At 42.1% G+C, this 16,604-nt stretch overlaps 1 protein-coding gene across 1 annotated transcript in view; it reads right to left on the bottom strand.

The window, feature by feature from the left end:
* Positions 1-2,562: 2,562 nt before the first annotated feature.
* Positions 2,563-16,604, bottom strand: part of mast1a (microtubule associated serine/threonine kinase 1a) — a 55,297-nt gene continuing 41,255 nt past the window's right edge. Inside the window, exons 21-26 of the mRNA XM_066660877.1 lie at positions 12,344-12,613; positions 11,782-12,011; positions 11,426-11,548; positions 11,065-11,198; positions 10,054-10,241; positions 2,563-9,826 (exon numbers count right to left, since the gene is read on the bottom strand). Of these exons, the coding sequence (XP_066516974.1) occupies positions 7,956-9,826; positions 10,054-10,241; positions 11,065-11,198; positions 11,426-11,548; positions 11,782-12,011; positions 12,344-12,613 (2,816 nt within the window). The 3' untranslated portion in view covers positions 2,563-7,955. The remainder of the gene's footprint in view (positions 9,827-10,053; positions 10,242-11,064; positions 11,199-11,425; positions 11,549-11,781; positions 12,012-12,343; positions 12,614-16,604) is intronic.

Below are 16,604 nucleotides of genomic sequence, written 5' to 3'. Positions count from 1 at the left end.
CAGATAAACAAATAAGTAATGAAAGAGTAAACATACAAATCAATAACTGAGAAGACAGATAACCTGAAGATGGGAAATCATAAGCTGTCTCTAAGAACTGAGCTGAGCAAGAGACTTGCATAAACTTACTATCAGAACAAAAACCTGTATCTCCAATACATTAATGTTCACTTTCAGCAGAGCTTCATGTAACAAGCTTTTATCTGAAGCCATCTGGACTCCCAAGATAGAGATACAAGTTTTTGTTCAAACTGAGACTGTAATGTAATGTAGAAAATACCTGTTAAACCAAATAAAAAGGAGTGAATGAAGGCAGTTGGTCGTAGGTATACAATATCAGTTTATTCATTGGAGTACACATACATACTGCACTTCAGGTGTTTATGCATCGAGAGGACATTTGCTGTGGAAGCAAAAGTGCCGTGGAAAACAAATAAATAGTTTAACTGAATAGTGAAGAGTTAAGTCAGCTTTTCACCTCCAGGCCCAAGTTTCTAAGAGTGCAATGAAATAATTGATACATAAAGAATGGTGCTTTCCTTCTTTCGCTTCTCTCTATTTCTCTTCCTCTTTTTCTCTACAACATTCACATTAGCACAGAATATCTGCATTTCTATGTACATTTCTATAAATATTTTTCCCCCACAGCTACGTAATACATTAAATACAGAACATATACTTTAGAAAATAAAGTGAAATCTGAAACAAAATAAAGTGCATTCTCAATAGATCACAATTTATAAATAAATAATAATAATAAAAAAGAAAAATTGGAAGAATCCACAAATAAATCTCAAACTATGATCACAGGAACGGAGTATACTGCAGGATATAAACTAGGTCGAAGTGAACACCATCATTTACTGGAAAAGTGAGGATGTCTTTAGTCACAGAATAGGATTCACCCACTGAGCTACTCTGATATATTCATCAAGATCAGTTTTCACGTTTAAGAAAAGAGGCTTTACAGTGCAACATAGGAAAACATTACAAAAGTCAAGAAACTAACAGTCACATGATAAAAGTGACAACAGTCAAAAGACAGGTCTGAGAAGTGCTGCATGTGGGATGACTTTGTTTAAACAATTATGACCTCATAATTTTAAAGCTTTAAAGCTGAGTCTAATGATCCAGGATCAGGTACCGCAATTTCTTAGGAATCCTGATTCCTTATTTCTTCAACACTACACAGACACAAAGCTAAACTGACCCCGAAACAGGCCAAAATAAACACTATAACCAAAGCTACATCTGTTGTCTGTTTGCCACCTGGAGAGATTCTTTAGTAGTCTCTGGAGTGAGATTTTCCTGTTTAAAAAAATATCACCTTCAGATTATGTACCTTGAACGTTGGAGGAGCTAATGCAAAAATACACGCCCTTGGGGAGACTTGAGTACTGTGGTGAAGTGTTTTCTCCATTAGCTGGCTAACACAGAAGAAAGCCAGAAAGCTACTGTTAATACTACTGAGCAAGATATCCTTATTTATGTCTTTTATATTTATTTATTTTTTATGCTAGGTGAGTTCTAGGTGAATTCCTAAAGTTTGTATGATTGAGTAGTGCAAGCTGGGCATAGTGAGGGTATGGATTAGCGAAAACACACTAGAATTAAGGAGAAAAAAAACAACAGTGAATGTTGTCAAACTGATGAAGCTGAGGGATGCAATGATTCGCTTAAAGTATTACATAAGATCTTAAACAACATGTTTAATACTAGTTTTAGTGCTGGATGCCCCATTAAAGTGGAATACTTAGCCCTAAAATGCTAGCATGGCTAGTGATAAAGATAGAGGGCCAGTTAGCATTATGCTAATTACCCATTGTTAGGAAAATCACTGTAAAATATTCAGAAGATGCCACAACCTCCTGCATTCAGAGCACATTTTCTAGATATTATGCATAACTGGGATTTTTTTATATGAGAGTTTGAAGTAACATAAACAAATAAAATATTACTAATAATAATGCATTTAAAATAATAATAAAAACAAAATGCATCTGAAAATCATATTTTTATGCTTTTTAATTTAAATACATATTTCTGATATGTTTTTTGTTATTCAAATGCATTTTTTAGCCCCTATTACAACAGTTCGTATTTGCCACATTCACCCCTTGTAATTTACGTCTGTCATTGTAACTAGGGCTGTTTCTCGATTGCATTTGTCTGTGTTCCTATGTCTTTTGTCTTTTTGTATGACATAATTTCTGCTACCGAATTTCTGTGCTAGCATTCAAAAAACACAGACACCATGAACGATTTGATGTTGTTCTTGATTTGCCCCAGAATCCTTCGATTTGTGCCTTTCCAACAAGAACATCCTGAAAGTTTTTTTTTTTTGTGGTCAGTATAATTGTGAACTAATTGTGATAGGTAATATATTGTCATTTAATTTTTTGGCATGGATATAATGATAATAAAATAATATAATCATGCAGTCACACCCCTTTAAAGAGCAATGAATTATTAGTAAAACTTAGTTATAAGTTTAAAAATATTCAGACTCTCAGAAATCTTAAATAAATAAAACCTAAATAATAAAATAAAACCACTACCTTTATACAAATCCACATAATGGCTCCAGAATAGTGAGACCTGAGAGAACAAGAGAACAGATTAGACGGGTGGCTAAAATATTGGTGACGTTCATTCTTATGTAAATGAACATGCCGGTAAACACAATGGACATTACTGACGTTAGCAAAAATAACTAAGGAAACGTCTATATATTTTATGATTTGTCAATAATGTAATATTTGTGACAGGCCTAGAACGTTCCATCATTTACTGTGGCACCACGAATTAACTCTCGCAAGGGGACTTCTCAAGGATGTTCCCCATAGAAAACAAGTCCATTATTCAGGTTCTTGCTACTGAGAAAGAGCCCATAACACTTTTACTGCCCTGTTGAGACCTATGATGATGTGATTAGGGCTTTGCGTTCTGCACTGTTCTCTGGAATTCACCTGTCATAAGCATTTTTAGTCTGAGGTGCATTTCAGCTAGGATTAGTTTAACATTAAGAGTTGTGGTAATTGTGGTAATAATTTTGAAAGTAACTCAGGCAGTCATTCTCTAGTCCATAGCATTTTATGGAATGTGCATTCCCTTATTATTTATTATTGGTCCTTGTATTTAGATGTGCATCACCTTGTTGAAGTGGCTCATAACTCATTCACGGTTACGAATGGCTATTTCTCACGTTCTCACTCACATGTAAGAACTGCTCCAAAAGAGGGCGCTCTTGTGCTTCACATCAACGTTATATCCTACCCTCCTCCAAAAGTTACATAGTGCAGTTTCCGCAGTGTTGAGTCTGGAGTAGCAACGACAGAGGCTCTTTTCTCACTGTTACAGGTCAGTGACACATCACAATCCTGAAGCTGTAATTTTACAGTGAAAATATTGCCTAGTGTTGCTTTAAGGTGCACTGCGGCAGACACTTGTGTTATAATATATTAAAAAAAAAACAAAAAAACAGGAGGTTAGTGGGGTATAAGAAACTGGGTTCAGGAGCTGCATTCTGTGAAGTGATGAAGCGCCATCCAAAGACTTAGGGATGAGTTGGAGTGGTGATAGAACAAATCCAGAACAAATCGTCCAGCATCAGTTTAACTCCAACCTTCTCTAATGCCCTCCAGGCTAAGCGCAATTCACTCCTCCTAATGTTCCCAACATCTATACTATATATAATCTATATCTCTATTTTCTCAGATCTGTAGAAGCTGTTACTACATCAAATCAGGAAAAAAATACCTAGCAATATCCTCCATTTTAGAAGAAACGGTGAGCGGACAGACGTCCAGAAACTTTTCACCATACACGGTACTTTGTAAACTCATTAACGGTTGCTAAGGAACAGATCATATGACCTATACTTATAATTATTTTATCTTGTTATTAGTTTATAAAAGGCAAAAAAATGTCTTAGAGAAGCACTATACCTTGCATAAGATTCCGAATATAAAATAATGAGAATGTGGCTTTGAACCACCAGATGGCAGCACAACCCAGCGTACATTACAACTCTTAACACACATGACTGAACACTTTGTGTTTCTTAAATCTAACTCATATTTTTCAGGTTTTTCTGACATGTAAAGAGATCCTTGCACCTGCATGACGACGCACATATGTAAATAATCTGTTAAACAGTAAAGCAAACTTCATCAATAGCTGATTTCGCCTCCGTTTAAGTATGTGGCAGGCCAAGGATACAGCCCAAGGGAAACCATCTTTCTACAGCAGCGCTTATGTTTTATTATACATGGCTGATGCTTTTTAGGCTGGAGTCACATCGGTTTTTCTGCATAAGTGAAGTGTTAAGATGAAGGCAAATTCATTCAGAGTGGTTTAAATGTTGGCGTTTGAGACCACGTGTAGGTTCACTATGGTGTAGTGTATTGTGTATAGACATCACAACCCCTGGTTCCTATCACCACTATTAAAATAAAATCTATGTTGATCATTGAATATTATGTAAGTATATGATGAATTATGAAAAAATGTGGTAATCCTTTTTAAGGAATAATATACAGACTGTTGACATTTTACTGATATCAGTGACATCTCTGACTTACATCAGTGATCTATTTTGTATTTTATAGCGCATTGATATCTATGTCAGTTTTGTGTGGTACTTTATGTGTAGTACACTGTTTGTCATATTTTGCTATAGTTCTGTAAATAAAATTTCCAAAAATATTGGACTAATTTTTGAACGTTAGATGTAAATAAAAACAATGCAATCATATAAAACCGTTTAAACCTTGTATTTAATTGTAAACATAACAAAGGCAATTTTTCAAATGTTGAAACTGAGAAAAGTTATTCTTTTCTTTTTCCTTTTATTTCCTGCCCATTTTGAATTTGATTCCAGCAATAAATTTCAACAAAAGTTGTAATGGGGGAAAAATGGTAAACTTGTGTAATGGTACAAAAATAAGAGGTTAACTGGTAATATTTCAGTGACATAACTGGGTTTAAAAAGAGCCCCTAGGAGACGCTGAGACTTTCAGAAACAAAGATGGAGAGGGGTTTCTTCATCTACAGAACATAATATCATTAGAAAAATCTAAGTATTTAAAGAAATCTCTATATGCAAAGTACAAGGCCCAAAACCAGTATAAGCTTACTGTGGTCTTTGGGCCCTCAGACAGCACTGAATTAAAAACAGACACGATTCTATAGTGGAAATCTCATGGGCTCAGCAACACTTCCCGAACCACTGTTTGCAAATGCATTTCATTTCTATATCCATGACGGTTAAAACTTGATAATGCAAAGAATAAAACATGTATTATCAGGATCCAGAAATGCTGCTGCCTTCTCTGGGCCTAAGCTCATTTAAGATGGACTAGGGTGAAGAGGAAAAGTGTCTTGTGTTCTCATGACTCACAATTTGAAATTATTTTAGGAAATCATGGATCACATCAACATTGTCCTATAGTAAAACAGGGGTAATAAATTAGTTCACACCCATTAAAAACCTTTGCTGCTTTATAAAATGAAACATACTAGAATGGAGACTGCAATGGTTGAGCAGCTGACATCCTGTACCAAGCAAAAATGGGGAAACATTTCACTTTCAAAACTACCACGGATGGTATCCTCAGTTCCCAAATGTTAAAGGTACAGGTGATGCAAGGAAGAAAAATCAAAAAGGAGATCTCCTTAATATCTCAGCACTTTCTCCTAGACGATGATGAGATCAGATGGAAAGACAAATGAGACTTTAGCATGTCAAATGTGTCTCCTGAGATAAAGACCTCAGTAACTTCATTTGTGTCTCCTTTGAGATTTAGTGAAGAGCTCAGCAATATCACAAACCTTACTCCGATTTACCTGATGAACTAAACCCTACTCACTCCTTTATCTCTTTATCCCCTGCCCCCACCCCAAGTCCCAACTTTTTTGAATGTGTTGCTGGCATCAAATTCAAAACAGGCAAATATTTTTCAAAAATAATAACATTTCTCATTTTCAATTTTTGAAATGTCTTTGTACAATTTATAGTTAAATACAGGGTTTAAATTATGTTCACATTATTGCATTGTGTCTTTGTTTCATTTTTGCACAGTATCCGAACTTGGAAATGGGATTTGTAGATTTTTTTACTGTAGTTCTGGAAAAAAATTACTAAGTATAGTAAGTTCTAAAACACTTTTGGGTATAATTCTAACATTTTTAATTTAGCTCTGGAATTTTAGTTACAGAATGGACAACTGTTGTTAGAACTGACTACAACCATTCTACAAATATCATAGGCTTAATTCTGATGTGACTAAATCTTATAACAGTATAATTGTTTACTTCATAAAAGTGTTTCCTATAGTAGCTCATAACATAACGGGATTCAGAAATAAAACTTAGACTATGGCTGTGTCTGAAATGTCCTAAATGGTATCTGCTGAGGCAGTACTCATCTGAATCTAAATTTCAGTTCAAACGCTGCATGTTTTTTTTTTCTGATATCTCCAAAGTGTAATTATTCTGGCTAGCGAATGCTAACATCTGTGTCCTGGCAACAATATTATGCATTGCTGCATTTGAAGCAAGTCTCAAATACAACTCAGTTACTGGTAACTTGTAAAATGCTGCCTTCTGAGGCATTGACTCATGAGACAGCATGGGCAGCAAGGCATAGAGACTGCTACATTCTGTTTCGGACACCGTTTTTAACTTGTACAAAACAAGACAACATATACAGTCCACACATGTCTTAATTCCTTCAACACAAGGAACAGCAATCCTGTCTGTTTTCATGAACAAACTGAAACATGTTCAAGTATTTGCTGCTCTGTATTTCAATTTAAGAGAGGTGATTTAGCCTACAATAAAACGGAACTGAAATAACTTGATATCCTGTATACCCGATGCTCAGTGTGGGTTCCTGAATGTGCTAGCTAATCACATTTTAACCCATATTTCTTATTCGGGCTGTGCAAATCTGCTTTTTATGAATACGCTCCTTTTAATCCATCCCAACATCTCTCAAAGGCAGTAAAACGCCAACACAGTACCTTTCTTTATAGCTGAAAATCGCCTGTCAAGTACAGCATAGCAGATATAAAGCCTACAAACAGTGTTAAAAATCAGCCGCAGTCAGCAATAACATCTCTGCTGCCTAAGCTGCGATGGAGGCAGCTGTCACTGGGCGATGACGCTAGGCCTCCTGCTAGAACCTGATAAGACGGCTAAAGTCGCCCATGCACAGCAGGCTAATTCAAAACACTAAATCGTCTTCTTAAGACTCTCTGATCCTGGCCACTTAAAATGTCCCTTTGACTTACGGCTTGACAAAAAATAAAATCTCTCCGATATTTTTGGTCCAACTTCTCCATCCATTACCACCACAGCATGAGAGGCATGACCCCAAGCTGCATAAGTGCTAGTTGCTAGTCACTGGACATCATGCTGTTCAAAGATGAGGGAATGATTTGAGCATAGAGCGAGTGTAATTATGCGTCCTTCAGACATATACCAAATAAGACGGCTGCGGTTATGTTTGTTCAGTGATAGTGGTCAAGGAACAAACACCCACTTTCTGTGGTTTGCTAAAGACAAAGGCTGCTCACACAGGTAAGAAAATGGAGGAACATGGATTTTGGTGTTCACAGTATTCAGCATTGTTTGATCTGTTAAAGCACTTTGCGCTTGACTTTTCACTTTGTCACACAAGCACCACAAGACATGCACTCGCTCATTCTTTCTCCTACACCCACACCTGTAATACATCCACTGTTGTTTCCTGACAAACCGCTCCCTACCTACAACAAATAACACCTTTATAAGAAGTACGTCTGAGCGATTGTTTTGTTCAGTCTCACATTACGTTTCTTCTCCTTGACCTTGTTTTTTTTTTACTGGAATGTCCTCCCAGGTGCAAGTGCTTAGAAAACACTGCACCTTGTGAAATCTCCATTACATGGAATACTAGCCTAGCCAAAAGGTCACAAGCCATTTTTAGTGCTCCCACTCTTTTCATGTGGTGCTGTGCTGGAAGGGCTCGGAGCTGCTACTTTCAAGCTATGCTTACTTCCACCTGAAACCTCAGTCTTTCCATGGACACTAGCCTGATTTTGTTCTGTGGATTTACTGGCTTCCTTCGATTTTGCCCCTTCCTGAGATCCCCCTTTGATGGGTGCTTGTGCAGTTTTAGCCACACTGGTCAAGACCCCTTTCTCACCAGGAGACGCAGGGTGTGATCTGGAGAGGCTAGGGGTTGGTCCTGTAGGTGAAGGAGTAGGAGAAGGGGAATGTTCCTCAACAACCTCCAGGAGACACTTGTCCTCCCAGTCCAAAGCTCCCCGGTAGCAGTTGACTGGAGAGAGGCCCTTGTCTTGGCGAAGCTTGCCCAGAGTTGGAGACTGTACCTGTGGTGGATGGGATGGAACAACACCCTTGGATGGAGGTAAGCCACTTCTCAACTTTATATCTGGAGTCCTACCCTGGGTATCTGCACCCACCCACTTCAGACCTTCTACTTCTGAGGGTCCCTTGCTTGCTCTGGAGACCTCTGTGGTACTAGGTACCTCTGATGCAAAGACATTGTCAGGAATGGGAGTTGCCTTTACAGGCAAACTAGACTTGGTTTCAGGGGGAGACTTTCCCACATCTTGCTTCACATCCTTCATAGCTACTCCCTTTTCACCTTTCTTTTCTGGCAAGTCCTTAACCAGAGGACTTGGCAAACTTTGGGACATCTGAGTTGTGGGCACTGCTGTCTGAGTCGGGACAACCCTGCTCTGAGTTTTTGTGGCACAACTTTGACTTCCATTTCCTGCTTTGACACTGGGAATGCTGGAATCTGCAGTTCTTGCTGCAGGGATGGACATAGTTGTCAGAGGTGATGGAATAGCAGGGACAACACTCATTTTAGACTCGGGTACAACGGGTGAAGGCCTTGTAACAACAGGTTGACTTGTTTCAAGCTTGGCCAGGCCAACTTCTTTAGGGACAGATGGTGACCGCTGTGACACATCAACAAACAGAGGTTTTATGTGACTTGATTTATCATCAACAGTTCTTTTGCTCATGGTTCTTAGACCTGTCTCAATACCATTAGATATTTTGCTGACAGAAGACGACTTCTCCATGGCTATTGCTAGTCTGTCACTTCCATGGGCCATATCTCCAAACTTTGCTCTCTCAGCCTCCTTCTCCCTCTCTCTTCCAGCAAGCAAAGCATCTCTGCTTAGTGGCGACTCCTGTCTGCCTAGCTTCCGTACAGGCTTGAATATGCCCGTCTCTGGAGGCGATGGGGCTGTGGGTTGGGTAGGTGATGGTGTAGTTGCTGAAGCTGAGGCCAGATTCTCACCTTCGGTCTCCAGCAAGCTCTGGAGACCCAGCTCACAGTGGAACCCTTCTTTGCGGTAATCCGAATGGCCCACTTCCAGACTGTGCTTCCTCATCACTCCAATCCCACCTTTCTTTTCCCCAGAAGATGAAGTAGACGAGAGTGGGGATCCGAGCTTCTCTGCCGACTGCACCCTCTTGAGAAGTGGAGATCGGGGTGGTTCGGCACTCTTGGGTCTGGGTCGTGTGATAGGAGGAGACGAGTGAAGCTTGACAGGGAATGTCTGGGTGGTGTTGGAACTTCCAACAGTATGCCCTGGCAAAGGTGGTGGAGAAGCCTGAGTAGGTGATGGAGTGTGTGCTAGAGGGGACAGGGGGATGTTGCCAGCTGATTTACAGCGAGCTGAGCGGTACTGGCGATGCAGTTTAGGGGACAGGCCATGGAGGGAGCTGGGGCGCATGTGCTGGGAAGCAGCTGGTGAATTTGGGGTGCTGGAGGCTGGAGAGCTGCTTTGAGAGGAGGCACCTGAGTTGAGCAAGAAAACAGGATGAGAAACTAATTGTAGAGATATTAGGTAAGGCTTCTTAATGGTAAGGATCTGGATAAATGTATGTCTGAGATAAGACAGTGTGCGATCAATTCAGCTCTAAAAGTAACACATGACACCACATACAAACATCTGATTGGTTTTACTCTTCTGCTCAGGTTGGTTCTAATTAAAAAGATCCCAATTGCACTCCTGGCCCACTTACCAAGGTAAGAGGAATCAGGAGTGGAACGGTAGCTCTGAGTTGGAGAGCGGGAAGACAGACTGTGCGTTGGAGACCCAGGCAGACTCTCACTGGAGGACAGAGAACGGTTCAGGGATGACAGACTACGGCTAGTGTGGAGCAGGTTGGACTGCTTGGTTATCTTGCGGAACAGAGAGCTGCGCTTCTTACTGCATGGGGAGAGTGAATGAAAGAAATAATTAACAATAAACAATGAAAAATTTGAACAACAAAACTGGTACAGCTAACAATAGATACAGATACCGCCTAGAAGTGCCATTACTGTAGCACAACATGAAAATATTCAAAATAACTGTTTGCATTTCTTAGCAAAAAGTGCCTTAAATCAGACTTATAAACAGTAGTCTGACAGAAAGACATCCGCATGATGTTTTTAAAGGGAACATAGTGTGCCATTTGGCCCAATTTACACAGTTCCGTTGGGTCTGAATAACATGACAATGACATACTTTGTTTAAAATACCACGGCAGTGTTCGCCTCATCTAGACAGCACTGACCAAATGTGAGGAACAAGGAGAAGAAACGCTGATTTTTTTTCACTTCTGCTCTGTAATCATTTAATCACTAATCTTATTTCTCTGCTCTAATTTGATTGGTTTTACTCAGTCTAACCTCGTCATTTCTCTCTCATATAAATCACAGACCAGCTGTACCCACTGTTTACATAAGATGCTGCATAAAAATCAGAACGGCTCATTTAATCTTATGTTTTCTGATCACAAAAAAATGACTGTGTTGTTTTATTTCACACTGTGTGGGTTAGTAGGAGCTACAAATCCCCAAGTGAATTGGCACATGCTCATTGCACATGCACACGTACAAAAGAGATTTATTTTTCATAATACATCACCTTTAAAACATTCCAAACAGTTTTATTAACTTATCTGCTGAATAAGCTAATCAATAATAAGATAATGTCTTGTAAGGTCTGTTAGTAAGAACAGAGGGGTATGCATGGCTCTCATACTTGCCTCTCTTGTCCCTCTTTGACTGGTCTTTTGCTTCGCCTGGCCATCTTGGATTTGTAGCTGGATCTACGAGCTGGACCCACTTTTATAGATGTGTTCTCAAAGGGTGTAGTGGTCACAGTCACTTTATTACCACTCTGAATAAAGTAAGGAAAGGCAGCAACAGATCAGTGTTTTACAGAGCAAGGTCACTTTACCTATCAGAAAAGGACTTGTCCTAGAGTGTTGTCGTAGTTCAAGATGATCCACACGCTCAGTAAATGCTATAAAATGATTATTAATTGATCCCACAACTTCCACAACATTCATAGTCAAGGAAAATAACTTAAGCAGGATTAATAAATTCTAGGTTTGCATTATTCACCTTGAGAATGAGCTCCACCACTTCTGTATGGACCAATCCGTGTACAGACTCTCCATTAACATGTGTGATGAGGTCACCAGCACAAAGCCCTGCTTCCTGGGCAGGACCACTTTCTTCTACATGCTGTAATTGGACAACGAGGGCTCCACAGTCACGGTCATAACTTTTGTAGGTTATAACACGCTTACTAATACTTTTAACAGTTTTGTCTTAAGGTGAGTGTGAAGCTACCGTGTTGTGTTTCTTGCTTCTGTAAAGCAATCTTTGGTATGAGCAAACCCACCTTAATTAAATGCATTATTATTATTATTATTATTATTATTATTATTATTTATTATTACTCTTATGCCACTCACCCAGATGATGTGGTGTACACTGTACACATCACTGTCCCCCATGTAAACACGAATGGCTCGCAGCGTGAAGCCATATTTCTTGCCCGAGCGGTAGATGGTGATTGGTGAGCGGAGCACACTAACCGCAGGGCTGTAATCTCGGCTGGGGGACGAATCCCGAGATGAAGGGTTGGATGAAACTGATCTCGGAGACATTGGGCTGGCCAAAGGAGAGCTAGCATGCTGCTCAACTTCAAATAGAGAGAAAGAAAAGGAGACAGATAGAGAGAAAGTTGGGTTTGGGAGATTTATAATGCTGGACTACAAGTATATTACAGAATGAGACGCCTATATTTAGCTACATAATGATTTGTTATATATAAAATATATGGGCTAATAATTTAACATCTGAACTTTCTACACACTTTTTCTAACACTTCACTTCAAAATTACACTGTTGTTATTGTCAGTGATAAACACATTTACATAAAACACATTTACAATATTTTAACCAAGCATTCATTTGTTTCATGGTCAGTGGACTCACACCTATTGCCCCTAGTGGCTGGGGAGTGAAATGTACCTGTGGGGATGATGACGGACAGAGCAGTGGCAGAAGCAGATTTGATGACTTTGTTGCCTGGCCGTGAGGTTCGTTTCTCTCCATCTCCTGAAAGCTGCTGATGTCGAGCCCGCCGCAGAACCAGGTCATTGGTGGCCCGCTGGCTGTGGGAATCACCCACGGCAACCGTATCCCGGGAAACAGATATGACAGATGCTGTGGATGCTGCAAATGTTGAGGCTGTAGGTATGGCTTGTGGTGCTGATGCCTCGATGGGTCGAATTGGTTTATCTGCAAGATTCACGTTACACATTCAAACACTCACACACAGTTCACAGTTATTTAAAGTTAATACAGTTCAATGCAGTATAAATTCCACACCACAGCCCAGTTTCTGCCCCTGTCCCTATAAATGAGAATGAGCCACAGCTCAGAGCGAGGAGAAGAAACTCTTGGATTTGAATTCTTCTCTGTTGTAATTTTCACAATATTTAAACAGTATTCTTATTTCTCTGTGCTCTTTGTTTTTATTTTGCTCTGTGAAACCTTGCTGTTGCACTCAAACATAAATGCAGTACAGTGCCGTAAAGACGAGGAGGCGGGGCAATACACTTTATGTAAGAAGCAGCACAAAATCAGAACGGCTCATTTTATCTCATGTGTTCTGATTTAAGCAGCCCATTAAACTGACTGTGTGGTCTTATTTCAGACCCTCAAATTAATGTGCACTAGGGGTGGGTGTCAGGGTGGTGTGATGAGTAGATTCCGGGAGGCGGACACACTCGCTATAACACGGAAGGTTTAATAAAGACAAATAACAAAACAAACGGACCTGAAGTTAAACACAAAAACACAAAATAACACTAAACTGGACTGGGGCATGAAACAGGCAGGAGACAACGAACGAGGCACGAGAAACATGAAACCCAATACACAAAGAAACAAAACGAACTCAAACTCAAACTCAAAATGACCGATACCAGGAAGTGAGGGAAGAGGGCTTAAATACATGAAATAACTAGACACACCTGACACAGATAACGAGGGACAATGACAAAAGAGGCGGAGGTTAAAGTGAAACGAGGGCGGGGCTAGGAATGACAACAAACAGACAGAGCCACATGGAAGAGGAAAACAAAGCCATGTGCAGAGACAGGAAAACAGCGAAGAGACAGCCCAAAAGAAAGGAGAAAACAAACCAGAAAGTGTCAAGATGTGACAGACGCCCCCCCCAAGACGCGCAACTCCCGGAGCGCGAAAAACGAGACTCTCCAGGAGCTGGCGCAGGAGGGGGCCAGAAGAAACAAGACAAACTAGAAAAGACTCAGAATGGAAAAAGGGAACAAGGAACTAGACTTTAAACGGACATCGGACAGAAGTAGAAAGAGGAGACGGGACTCGTGATAAGACAGGGTGCTGGAACTTAGATTGGAAATTGAACGGGGACTGAGACAGAACAGGAGCAGATACACGTGACAAGACAGGTGATGGGACTGGGAACTGGACATGGGTCTGGACAGAGGGTTTAATTTGTGACTGGAGAGGACTAACAGGGAATTGGACATGAGACTGGACAAAGGGTTTAACAGGGTACTGGACTGGACTAGGCAGGGGAACAGGAACCAAGACATTAACAGGGATTGACACGAGTACAGTGACAGGGACTGGAATTGAAAGGAAGGCAGACAAAGGCACAGGGACAAGGACAGAGACAGGAACCAGAACTGGGACAGAGACAGGGACAAAAACAACTGGTTGGTACCCAGGACTGGCATGTGTCTGTGGGACTGTCCAAGGTGCCAGCCTGGGTACAGTTCTGGGGGTTGGCCTCGAAGTCCTTGGGGCCGGAGCCACAGTCACTGGCTTAGAAACGGCCGGAGCCACAGTCACTGGCTTAGAAACGGCCGGAGCCACAGTCACTGGCTTAGAAACGGCCGGAGCCACAGTCACTGGCTTAGAAACGGCCGGAGCCACAGTCTCATGGGCAGAAACGGCCGGAGCCACCTTCATAGGGGCAGAAACGGCCGTAGCCAAAGTCACTGGAGTAGAAACGGCCGATGCCACAGTCTCAGGAGCAGAAACGGCCTTAGCCAGTCTCAGGAGCAGAAACGGCCGTAGCCACAGTCTCGGAGATAGGAGCAGCTGAGGGAGCCGTACTCACAGAGACAGGAGACCCTGCGACGATGTCCACGGAGACAGGGGAACCTGCAGTGACGTCCAAGGAGGCAGGCGGAACTGCGACGACGTCCACGGAAGCAGACGGAACTGCGACGACGTCCACGGAGGCAGACGGAACTGCGACGACGTCATCCACGGAGGCAGACGGAACTGCGACGACGTCATCCACGGAGGCAGACGGAACTGCGACGACGTCATCCACGGAGGCAGACGGAACTGCGACGACGTCATCTACGGAGGCAGACGGAACTGCGACGACGTCATCCACGGAGGCAGACGGAACTGCGACGACGTCATCCACGGAGGCAGACGGAACTGCGACGACGTCATCCACGGAGGGAGAAGGATGTGCGACGTCATCCAAGGAGTCAGGAGGATGTGCGACGACGTCCACGAAGGCAGAGGAATCTGCGCCGTCGTCCACGAAGACTGGAGAACGTGCGACGACGTCCACGGAGGCAGAGGAATCTGCGCCGTCGTCCACGAAGACTGGAGAACGTGCGACGTCGTCCAAGGAGGCAGATGAATCTGCTACGTCGTCCACGGAAACAGAAGAGGCGGGCGTCGCTCCTTCGAAGACAGGAGAAGCGGACGCCGCCTTCAAGGAGAGCTCCAGGCGTGCCATGAGGCCTGTAAGCTTCTCCTGGAGGTCAGGAGTGAGCGCAGAGCGGTGTTTAGGAACTGGGGTCCTAGCGACGACGTCCACGGAGGCAGAAGAATCTGCGACGTCGTCCATGGAGACAGGCGCGGCCGGAGGCGCCGTGGGCATGAAGAGAGGCGCGGCCGGAGATGCCGCTTTTACGGGAGCAGGAGTTAAAACGCCCAGCGGGGCAGGTGCTCGTGCTGCTTGCCGAGCACGAGTTGAGGATTTAGCGGGTTCGGACACACTCTCGAGGGACTTCTTTGAACGTAGTTCCCCCGGAGATGCGTCCCTGTTAGCCTCATCTCTCATGTCCTGTGATCTGAGGCTAACAGCCCTTGTACATAACGCCCCCCCAAAAATCTCTCCGGACCTGAGGGGGTAATTCTCTGGAGCTGGGTTTTCAGCCTGCTTTCTCCTCCGGCTCCGTCGATTCCCGCTGGAGGAATCACTCGATTCCTGAATCGAGTCTTCTGTTCGGGGGAAAGGAACCACACCGGACATGCGCTGAAGCCGTTGACTCCACTTCGAAGCCGCTTTCAACGCCTCCTCCACGGGATCTTTGCGGAACGGAGTACGGCGAATTACACCTCTCTTAAACGGGTAGTCCGTGCTAGCTGTGTCCATTTTTGGATCGGTCATTCTGTCAGGGTGGTGTGATGAGTAGATTCCGGGAGGCGGACACACTCGCTATAACACGGAAGGTTTAATAAAGACAAATAACAAAACAAACGGACCTGAAGTTAAACACAAAAACACAAAATAACACTAAACTGGACTGGGGCATGAAACAGGCAGGAGACAACGAACGAGGCACGAGAAACATGAAACCCAATACACAAAGAAACAAAACGAACTCAAACTCAAACTCAAACTCAAAATGACCGATACCAGGAAGTGAGGGAAGAGGGCTTAAATACATGAAATAACTAGACACACCTGACACAGATAACGAGGGACAATGACAAAAGAGGCGGAGGTTAAAGTGAAACGAGGGCGGGGCTAGGAATGACAACAAACAGACAGAGCCACATGGAAGAGGAAAACAAAGCCATGTGCAGAGACAGGAAAACAGCGAAGAGACAGCCCAAAAGAAAGGAGAAAACAAACCAGAAAGTGTCAAGATGTGACAGTGGGCAATATAGCCCTAGAAAAACATCTCCATATTTCAGGGAAATTTGTTCATAACGATATTCTTGACGATATGAAAAAACTCATTTTATTTTTGTAAAAATTAAACAATTTTAAACACTCAGAAAGAACAACAAATAAAGGTGTAAGCATCTGCTTATTTTGTAAACAACCGTAACTTACCAATGTTCTGATATTTTATAAAATGTTTATAAAATATTGATATTTTATTTACAAACCACCTCCACACGAATGAAGTCACACTTATTTTGAAGCAAATTCTTTGAACACACAGCAAATTTCCACCGTAACCGTCTCGGTGCCTAACTGACT

Source organism: Hoplias malabaricus, chromosome 2, assembly GCF_029633855.1.
Source record: "Hoplias malabaricus isolate fHopMal1 chromosome 2, fHopMal1.hap1, whole genome shotgun sequence".
Taxonomy (NCBI): domain Eukaryota; kingdom Metazoa; phylum Chordata; class Actinopteri; order Characiformes; family Erythrinidae; genus Hoplias; species Hoplias malabaricus.
This window is presented reverse-complemented; position numbering and strand designations above follow the sequence as displayed.